Source organism: Prunus dulcis, chromosome 6 (genome assembly GCF_902201215.1).
Source record: "Prunus dulcis chromosome 6, ALMONDv2, whole genome shotgun sequence".
Classification (NCBI taxonomy): domain Eukaryota; kingdom Viridiplantae; phylum Streptophyta; class Magnoliopsida; order Rosales; family Rosaceae; genus Prunus; species Prunus dulcis.
The window spans coordinates 5,769,667-5,781,016 of record NC_047655.1 but is presented as its reverse complement, the minus strand read 5'-3'; the positions used below and the strand labels follow the sequence as shown (position 1 = coordinate 5,781,016).

The 11,350-nt window shown below is 35.3% G+C and overlaps 2 protein-coding genes across 2 annotated transcripts; both read left to right on the top strand.

The window, feature by feature from the left end:
- Positions 1 to 3,599: 3,599 nt before the first annotated feature.
- Positions 3,600 to 4,453, top strand: LOC117629960 (probable histone H2B.1). Its single transcript, XM_034362648.1, has one exon. It carries the CDS (start codon positions 3,678 to 3,680, stop codon positions 4,122 to 4,124), a length of 447 nt encoding a protein of 148 aa, XP_034218539.1. The 5' UTR covers positions 3,600 to 3,677; the 3' UTR covers positions 4,125 to 4,453.
- Positions 4,454 to 6,866: 2,413 nt separating this feature from the next.
- Positions 6,867 to 7,671, top strand: LOC117629746 (probable histone H2B.1). The gene has a single exon (XM_034362339.1). The coding sequence runs from the start codon at positions 6,945 to 6,947 to the stop codon at positions 7,389 to 7,391; it is 447 nt and encodes a 148-aa protein (XP_034218230.1). The 5' UTR covers positions 6,867 to 6,944; the 3' UTR covers positions 7,392 to 7,671.
- Positions 7,672 to 11,350: the final 3,679 nt, after the last annotated feature.

Sequence of the window (11,350 nt, the reverse complement as noted above, 5' to 3'; positions counted from 1 at the left end):
CCTATAGCCAAGGCCATTGGCCCAACTCTCTAATGTTAACCACACTTACTAATCCACTATAGTGCTTTGTTTATAAACACCTTTATAAGAATGTGGTTTTTCAATATGGGATTATCACAAAGGGTCCCTCAAAAGATAGGCCAAAAGAGAAATCTATATTTTTATTGTTGGTGCAATGTGAAATTATATTTGAAACCCTTCAAGGTCTCCGTGATGCATCTATCGATCCTGATATTATTTAGCTTTTTATAGCTGATGTTTACTATTTTTTGAAGAAAAAAGACATGCCTTCACCCCCCACATCAGACATACCTGAAATCTTATAGATTCCGCCCCCATCCTCGTCTCCAAAAAAGTACATTTATGTGCAGTATGGAGGGCAGAGTGTCCTGGAAATACATGCTTTTTCATTAAATAACAGACGCCTCCGTACAAGAAGAAAGGGAATATAATAAGCACTATGCCTTTGCCTACAAATGGTTTTGTTTTGCTGATGGGGATGTAGGGCAAGTGTCCTGGAGATTATCAGAATCTGCAGAGCAGATTTTAGTGCAAAAATAGATGACAGAGAGAAAGACAATGCAGCAGGAAAAAGATGAGTATTCTGCGGACATATCCCCAGTACTACCACTATTTCCCGTGTCAACAGAGGTTTCATTTCCATGATTGGACTTGTTGCTCTGACTCCTAATAGTTGCACGCACTGAAGATGCTATCTCATTGGCCCCCGGAGTACTGGAGCTCAAAAATTCACCAGCGGAGTAATCCTTGTGCGCACTAGAAGAGCAGCTTAGGTGAGCGCTGCACCACAAATACTGCAACGGTGACTAAAACTGTCTGAAACTGTCATAGGCCCAAGAGTTTGAGAAGGGCACATGGACTTTAAGCATACACGGCAATTCAAGTTCTTTCCACGAGATAACGATTCTAAAACCCAAGTATGAGGAGCTATAGGAACTTTGTGACGTGCCTTTGGATTTTTCTTTGACCTGGCTATTGCTTTCATCCAACTTAGAATCATATCAGTTGGATTCTTGTTGTTCATCCTCAATGACTACTTGTTTGATCTACATTGACATAAGCATCAAACTGCCCAGTCCCAGTTAATTTAGGCTCAAAGTCAAATTAGGCTCAAAGTCATCATTCAATAATATTATCAAAAGCCTTAAAACTCATTTGACAACCCAACTCATCATCCTACTTAATTCATCATGTACTACTTACTGTAACCGTTTCAACCTATAAAAAACTGAAACCGTTTCACAAGTAAAACAAATATCATTCCAAATACAAAGCACTTGCTACCATGATTACTTTCATGAGATATTTAGTGATATACTCATTCTTAGCACTAATATTATAGATAAACCTTATACCATTGAATTTCTATAAACAAACCCAAAAAATGACAACTAACCTTATTGAATTTGATATTTATTATTAAATTACTTTGATGACCTATTGAGTGTTTTGGGTATTTTTATGAGATTTTGGGATTGGGCTTGTTTTAAGAAATTGATGGCAGTTTTATAATTCATAAGAAGTTAAGAGTCTCTTTGTTATGTTGTAGATGGGTTTTGGGTGTGTTTCTAAAGTTCATTTCATATGGGGTATTTTTATAATTTGGGAATTTTTATAATGGGGATTTTTCTAAAATTCATTTCATATTGGGTATAATAGTGAATATATTAGAATATTTAGAATATATTAGAATATTTAATAGTATAGCCGGCGGCTATATTGCGCAAAAATATTCGTGTATTTAAATAGTATAGCCGGGCGGCTATACTTCTTAAATATGCCCGAATATTTTAAAAATAGTATAGCCGCGCGGCTATACTATTTAAATCTACTACTATATTTTTATTCGAATAATTTAACAGGTGAGCTTTGAAAGGGTTCTTGTTCGTATAAGTCTTTGATGCTACTTTGTCAACTCTCTTCATGTTTTCAATTCTGTTTCCTAACTTAGGAAATGGAATGAACAAAGCTAAGAAGGCAGGGGAAGAAAATCCCCATTTGCTTTTTGAAACTGATTTTTCCTTATACGTTCTTTTAGAGAGAGAGAGAGAGAGAGAGAGAGAGAGAGGCCTACCTTGCAGGCTTCTCTCTTTATCTCTTCGTGGGGGAAGAAGAAAAAAAGCCCCAAGGGCCGAAGCTTTTCGTTCTTTATGCATTCTTGGAGGAAAAGGAAAGAAGATAAAAGCCAAACTTTTGGAGGCTTTTTACGTTAGGAGGAAAGCCCTCCTTTTTCATCCTTTTTGAGTGGATGATGGAGAAGGCCTCAACAAATTAAAAAAAGCAGCCTCTTAGCGCCTATTTATATATATTAAAACTGTGTGAAATTCGTTTTCCATTATGGACAAAACTGTATGAAGTTCCCTTTCCATTGATGTTGAACAAATTTACAACCATGCTCCAACTAGAAGCATCCTATTAAAATCAGAAAAAGAAAGATACATGTGGTGATATGGTATACAACATGTCAATATGAAGTTCCCTTTCATCGGCAGAGGTTGATTTCGTAGGGGAAAGTCTAATTCGGCAAATTAAGAAATTTCGCCGGGATAGACCTGCGCCGACAAAACTTTGTAGGGGGAGATTTTATTTTAAAATAAAATATAAATTTAGTATCTTTTAGGTCCAATAAATTTGTAATTTAAATTTTCTTTTTTGTAATTAAATAATATATAATTATGTTTTAATTATTTCTTTAGTGAAGAATTAAATATTTTAATTAACGTAATAAATGGTAATTATTTTTAAAATTTTAAAATTTTATTTAATCAAATATTTAAATACTAATTATTCACTAAGTAAATAGTAATTAAAACATAACTACTACACAAAGTAATTAAAAAGGAGAAATCAAGATTAGGCTATTCAAAGGGTATAGCCAAGCGGCTATACTTTTTAAATATTCTATTTAAAGAGTATAGCCGCGCGGCTATACTCTTAAAATATCCTTTTTAAAATTTTCTTTTTTTTATTAATTAAATAATATCTTAGCATTATTCAAATACTTTCATTAGTAATTATGTTTTAATTATTATTTATTCAATGAATAATTAGTATTAAATATTTTAATAAAATTCTAGAAATTTAGTTTTGGTACCCCAATTCAAGTCAAAACCTATTTTTTCAGTTTGGTTTACCGATTTATCAGTTTATGAAAAGTCCTTAATAAATTTCGATTAATTGGATTTTTTTTGTTATCAAAAGTTTTTAAAACTTGGAATTTGCTGATAAAATAACAAAACATGAAAGTTTTTTATATGAAAAACAAAACTTTATTTGGACCACACTCAGATTCCGGATGATGTCAACGATCCATATCGAATAACCCATGCCAACCACCCACTACCAATTTCATCCAAAAACTATCCACCGTCAGATCCCACCCAAGCCCACCGATCCGTCACCAATCCGCTTTAACCAGCTTACCTCATCTCAACCGTCGATTCCTTAGCTTTCTCAAACCCAATCCCACGGCCGAAGCCACACTCCAAGTCAGTGATCCGCGTGAAATCCCAATACCCAATAGAATCCAACCCTTGGCATATATAAATAGACATCCCTCCTCACTACTCACTCGTCACAAAAATATCCCAACTCTCAAACCATTTCGTAAAATCCCCAAATTCCCAGCCTCGAACTTTTCTCTCACAACTCCAACAATGGCGCCCAAGGCTGAGAAGAAGCCTGCCGAGAAGAAGCCTGCTGAGGAGAAGAAGTCCACAGTAGCTGAGAAAGCCCCGGCGGAGAAGAAGCCCAAGGCCGGCAAGAAGCTCCCGAAGGAAGCCGGAGCCGCCGCCGGAGATAAGAAGAAGAAGAGATCGAAGAAGAGCGTAGAGACCTACAAGATCTACATCTTCAAGGTTCTGAAGCAGGTCCACCCTGATATCGGGATCTCCAGCAAGGCCATGGGCATCATGAACAGTTTCATCAACGACATCTTCGAGAAGCTCGCTCAGGAGTCTTCGAGGCTTGCGAGGTACAACAAGAAGCCGACGATTACTTCTCGGGAGATTCAAACTGCTGTGAGGCTCGTGCTTCCCGGTGAGCTCGCCAAGCACGCCGTTTCTGAAGGGACCAAGGCGGTGACCAAGTTTACAAGCTCTTGAAGGGCGTTGTTGGGGTGTGGGTGTGGATTGGAATGGCTGCTCTTTGATTAGGGTTAGGGTTGTAATTAGTAAATGTGTATTTTTCGTTCCTGCTCTGGTTCATATAATATTCGGTGTTTTGCCTATATGTTGTTGGATTGTGTGGGATTTTTTGATTGGGAATCCTACCGCATGTCATTTGATATTTTTGACCCAATTGTTTTTGGATATTTTTGGTCCTTTAGTGCTTCAATTTGTGAAATATTGGGTTTTTATGTTATTCTGCTATTAGTGATCATGTTGTAGAATGACATTTGTTCGTCGTTTTATAGAGATTTTGGTTCTCAGTATGATAATGGCCTTGTAGTTTAGTTTGTCGATAATGGTCTTCGTTTTATAGATATGGTTGATCTAGTTATATATTGTCTCCACAAATATGACTTGTCTGTTTACTTTCCACGTGTTTCTACACAATCAACTACGGGATGTGCATAGGGAGGTTCCCGTTGGTAATTTGCTTAGGGAAGACATAATTGTGTGGCCTTGGAACAACTCTGGGTTGTATTCTGTGAGATCAGGTTATAACAAGGGGGTGGTCTTTGTTTCTTCTATTGGAAGGAATAACCGTTAGTCCCATGTGATTGAAGGTTGTGTTTGGAAAACCATCTGGAAGATTTCCACTCTGCCAAAAATCAAGTTTTTTCTCTGGCGCTTGAGGGGGAGGGCCTTGCCCGCCAGGCTAAACCTTTTTGGTAGGAGGATTATCAAGTCCTCCATCTGCCTGGCTCCCCCTTGAATTATTGAGTGAACCTGCAAAGCTTCACCACTATTGATCGTTGGCTCAATGGGTTAAACTGTCATGTTCTGTCAAAGGAGCAAGTTTGGGTTCTATCATTGACTAGTTTCATTGCATGGCAAATTTGGAAAACAATGTGCAAATTCCTTTTTGAAGACTATGATTGATCCCAAAAAGGTGATGGAAAATGCTGTTTCTGCAGCTTCTGAATTTGAAGCTGTGAAAAATCAAGTTGCCTCCTCTAGGAATGGGATTGGTGTCATCATCCCGCCCTCTGAAATCTGGAAGTCCCCTAAAAATGGTGCAATAAAGGTCAATTTTGATTATGCCTGGAAGAACCATGACGCGGATCTGGGTGTGGTGATGAGGAATCAGAACAAGGAGTTTTGCTTTGGAAATGCTAGAAAGCGCAGCTGTAACAGTGTACTGAGTGCTGAAACTGAAGCTGCCATTGAAGCTCTGATGTGTGCGCGACGGGCTATTCAAGGATAGTTCTCATTGACAATATAGCCGGGCGGCTTTACTGGTTTTCTTTATAAAAAAAATTGTCTTTAATAAATAGTATAGACGAGTGGCTATAGTCTTTTACATATATATACATATGTATTTTTTAATAATATATTTGCATTCTATACACGTCTCACGTTTTTTAAAAAGCAAACTTACAATAGTTGTATTGTACATGTATGTACATATTTTTAATGTTTTATACACGTATTTTTTACAAAATTTTCAGTAAGATACACAAAGTTCACGTATTATACAAATAATTCTCACATATTATTGAATAAGAATAACATATGATATAAAAATTATATTAAAATATCATATAGTGGAAGATTAATATTTACTTTGGATATATTGAAACTAACAAATTAATATCTATAACGTACAAACTAATGCAACTAGGATGGACATTTTTTATTTATTTATTTATTTATATTAAATAGTATTGTTGTGCGGCTATACTATTTTTTATAAATAAAAAAGAAAAAAGGAACCTCTTAGATGCATTAATTTGTACTTTATAGATTATATGTGTGTATATATATATATAATATTTATATAAAAAAAAGGATCCCCATTGATTAAGCGTCACGTGTCAAAACAAGTCTATTTTTAAAAAAAAATTAAAAACACGGAGTATAGTAGTGCGACTGTACTATTTTTTTTAAACGAGGACCTTTTAGCGATTAGGTGCCACGTGTCAAAAACAAGTATAGCAGCACAAAAATATATTTTTTATTTTAAAAATCGTCGTATAGCCGCACAGCTATACTATTTAAATAAATTATATTTAAAAGGTATAACTGCACGGCTATACTATTAAAAAAAAAATTAAAAAATGGACCCTCCTAGTTGCATTAGTTTGTACTTTATAGATATTCATTTTCTAGTTTCAACATATCTAAAGTATATATTAATCGGCCAGTATATAATATTTTAATATAATTTTTATAACATATATAATTTTTATTCAATAATATGTTAGAATTATTTGTATAATACGTGAATTTTGTGTGTCTTACTGAAAATTTTGTAAAAAATATGTGTATAAAACATTAGAAATATGTACATACATGTACAATAAGACTATTGTACGTTACGTTTTAAAAAACGTGAGACGTGTATAGAACACGAATGTATCGTTGAAAAATGCATATGTATATATATTATTTATATACCATAGCTGCTCGTCTATATTATTTATTAAAGATAATTTTATTTTTAAACAAAATTAGAAAATAATCTCGGCTATACTATTCACTTAAAAAACAGACGAGGTGCACAGCGACCAGGGACCCACGTGTAAAATAGTATAGCCATACGGCTATACTATTTTTGAAAAAATTAAAAAACTGAGTATATAATCCAAGTCAGCGATCCGCGTGAAATCCCAATACCCAATACAATCCAACCCACAGCATATATAAATAGACAGCCCTCCTCACTGCTTAGTCATAACAAAAATATCCCAACTCTCAAATCCAACTCTTAAAATCCCCAAATACCCAACCTCAAACTTTTCCCTCAGAACTCCACCAATGGCGCCTAAAGCCGAGAAGAAGCCCGCCGAGAAAAAGCCAGCTGAGGAGAAGAAGTCCACCGTGGCTGAGAAAGCCCCCGCGGAGAAGAAGCCCAAGGCCGGCAAGAAGCTTCCGAAGGAAGCCGGAGCCGCCGCTGGAGATAAGAAGAAGAAGAGATCGAAGAAGAGCGTCGAGACCTACAAGATCTACATCTTCAAGGTGTTGAAGCAGGTCCACCCTGATATCGGAATCTCCAGCAAGGCCATGGGCATCATGAACAGCTTCATCAACGACATCTTCGAGAAGCTCGCTCAGGAGTCTTCGAAGCTTGCGAGGTACAACAAGAAGCCGACGATTACTTCTCGGGAGATTCAGACTGCTGTGAGGCTTGTGCTTCCCGGTGAGCTTGCCAAGCACGCCGTTTCTGAAGGGACCAAGGCGGTGACCAAGTTTACAAGCTCTTGAAGGGCCTTGTTGGCCTGTGGATCTGATTGGCTACTCTTTAATTAGGGTTAGGGTTTTAATTAGTAAATGTGTATTTTTCTTTCTTTGCTTTATTTTGATGTGGATTTGGATCAGCTTGATCTGATTATATAGGTTTTTTTAAATTGGGAAGCCTGTTCTCACCGTATGATGTTTGATACAATGCCACACTGAAACTTGAATGTGATTTGTGACCCAATTGGTTTTGGTGCCCCTATTGCTTCATTGCTTCGTTTTTGTGAAAGATTGGGTTTCTGTGATATTGTGTTTTTAGTGCTCATTTTGTACAATGACATTTGTTCTTCGTTTTATATTGATTTTGGTTCTCAGTAATGTCTTTGAAGTTTGTTATGTTCGAGTAGGGTTTATTTCGATGGCAACGAACAGTCAACAAGCAGAGCCAGTAAAAGAAACAGCACCAGCATAAGTTCATATTATTACGACTTACATGTTCGAAATGCATTATCAATGTAAAATGTCTAAGCTCTAATGCAGAGTTAGGTTGGAAGTTTATTAGATTGAGAGAGTTCAATCCATAAATCTCTTATTATTTCTCCTTCTCTGCTCATGAAGGCCCTGGGTTCTTAGTTTGGGTGAGAATTATTTTGAAGAGGCATTTAAAAATCGGCTTCAATGAAGTAACATATGAAAATGCAAAAGAAAACACTTTCTACAATAACACTCGGAACAGTTTTCTCATAAATACCCAACTTGGGGAAGGAAGATTACAACTTTTTAAGCTGGGCTGATAAGTTTTGTTTGTTAATGACTTTAAAATCTCAAGTTAGGCTGGTAGTTAAGAATTATTTAATATTATAACACTTACATACTTGATTTTGTATCCAGTGTGCATGTTGAAGTCATTAAGAAAATAGCTGAATAGTCACTCATTTGAGTAGGATTGGAGAAGGCCATGGTATGAAACAGATTTCATAGATCAACTCTTTCACCATCATATTATCCTTTCAATTAGCCACAACCATTTGCTCAATTGTTTCTTCATCCCTCTTATTTGATGAACTCTAAATGAGTTGTTTGGGGCTTGAACTCATATGTAACGGGAATGCCACTGTGGCGGTATCCTAAGCCTAATAAGCCCTAATGAAACATCATTCTCTTCACACAAAAAAATTATTGATTTTATGTGCTTTTAAGTTCTAACATTCCTAATAAATATATTCAAAATCTATCAAAAAATCCTACGACTTCGACAGTACCTTCGTCTATGAACCTCTAAAATCTAATTTGGATTTATTACAAATTTAAAGTACTTCCTCGGACCCAATTTTGTTACACACTAACTTGAAGAACATTAAGCTTGCTACAACTCTGCCTCCAAACATAAGATTAAGCTGTGAGTTTCAGTTTTTGGACAGTTATTGTGAATCTTTATTTTTACTTCAGCTATTTCAAGCATAACTCCATCATCTTTCTAAATTCCTCACTCTTCAAATGTTAATTGGGGAAGAAGAAACAGCAACAACACAAGTTCAAAAAATTTGGCCTCTTGTGAAATAGGAGGTGGTGCAGTAACTGTTGTCCAAGCATTTGGGGACTACAACTCTTCCTCCAATTGTTTCTTTCCACTTTCTCTAATTCTCAATTTCCATACTTTTATAGGATTGAATATTATGAGGGTAGAGAAAACGGAATTATTTATCTGAAAGCTAGCCCAAGCATAAGGGCTAAAATGACTAACCCCTACTGCACCTGCAAATCTCACATTTACATGGGACAAAAGTAAACAACGCTAAATTACATCTTAGGAGGCAGTCATCAAAATCGAACATTACCTCAGTGGGTTAAATATAGCATAAAATGTTGTGAACAACTGTACAAGTAAGTATTTGTTAGAAATTGGATTGAGAATAGATAAAAAAAAAATTGGCTTTGATGTACGTTACTTGGTAATGAGTTTATTAATAATTTTTAGACAAATCACTTTCAGGATATAATAAAGACTAACATTTTAGCTTACTGAAATTTTCTTCGAACTTGTGAAAGGAAACTGTATGATATGTTAGAGAAAGAAAGATGATATTTAGAATGACTTCTGTAATTAATCTATGGCTCCCACGTTTTAGATATTATATATAGAAGCATCGATCTGATATTGTTGAAGAGGTGCCAAAACACCTTTTGGTGAGCATATGCATCCTTTTGGTATATAATAGTTAATTCCAAAGGATACAACTTTTGAATTCAAATGAGTTCTCCAAAAGATGCAATTGTAATAATAAAGTAATAACTGATCTCACATCATTCTAGTTTATTATCTACACATATTTGAAATCAATAACAATCCTTCCCAGTTTCAAATATATATATAAAGATGTAACTGTAATGAAAACAATCTCTCGTATACTACCAATAATCTTTGAATTACAAACAAGTCCTAACTGCAAGAATTAGACAACTTATTGAATTCAAAATACAAGCAGATATTCAGTAAACAAGTATAGTTTGGGTTTATGGAATTGTTAGATGTCAAGTAACTATAATTATTGATGAGTTAGGTTTAATTTCTTCCGAAATCTCACATACAACTTACACACAAACATTATTCACCGTGCACCTATTCTCATTTTTTATGGCCTAACTAAGGCCCCCATATCTTTTATAGCAAGAAGCAGGACATTTTTTGTGAAATATGCATACAAAACCTCCTCAAGATGAATTAGAATTTTGAGCGTAAAAATGGCGTGAACTTTTGTCCACCCCGGTTAGCCACACTTCCTACCTAGACCGAAAAACAAAGTCATTTTCTCCACCCCGGTTAGCCACACTCGGTGCACTTGGTAACTAACTCTAAACTGATTTAGGCCTGGTAACTCCTTTGGAGTCATCAAACAGCTCCTGGTAACTACAAGACTAATTGCCAAAACTGAAACTGCATTTCAAGGAACAAGAAAAAAATTGAGGATGCTGTTGAAGGAGAGGCCATTCGGTGGCTTGATGAGAAGCAACGTGAAAGAGTTCGAAGAACTCTGCATCAATCTCTTAGTCCTAAGAGATTAGTGACACCATTTGAGTTTAACAATGAATGCTTAATGATACTAGTTCTTGAATTAGGTATGACACACATTGTTTAAGACCCCTAAAATATTTATGAATGTATTTTACATCAACCTGATATTCATTAAAAAATAATGAAGAGACCAAAAATTAATGATAATAAAAGTAAAAAAAATTGGAAGAAAACTTTTCGTTTGAAAACGATGGTATCTTCCTCCCCTTTGGTTTCCAAGGAACACCATAACCACTAGATATTTTCGCATAATATGGAAATAAATCTAGTTTGGTAAATAAAAAAAATACGAAAATAAATCTAAAGAGAAAAGGAACAAGATTGAAAAATAAATAAATAGAAGAGTTAATATATGCCTCTTTAATCAATAGTATTATTATGCCACAACCACATTTAACTTTGAATTTATTACTTCGAAGGAACTCAAACTGTGAGACGGGACAAATGGATGGCAGAGGCAATGGAACTATCGTCGTCACACCAAATGTCAAACCAGGAGGCCATCGCAACTAATGAAAAACCATGAATCGGCGGACCAAACAAAGGAGGCACATGAAATACCGCAGTCGCACCTAATCTGAATCGGTCAGTCAAATGGAGGAGGAGACACATGAGTTATGAAATATTTCAGCTTTTTCTTTTTTTTCAAGTCAAAACTTTTTTTTTCATTTTTTCAGGTACAATTGTGTTTTCTAAATACTTGATTGACAAGGTCAAAGAAAAATTTTCATAATGAATTTAGTTTCCTCCAATACCTCAATTAAATGCTACTGAATAATATTAAATGCTACTGAATAATTTTGCTCTATAATCTCGCTTACACTCCTATGCTTATTTTCTATGGCAGAACAGAACTAGACCTCGGTTTTTGTAGCAACCACCGAGATAGTTTTTGTGATATGCATACAAAGCT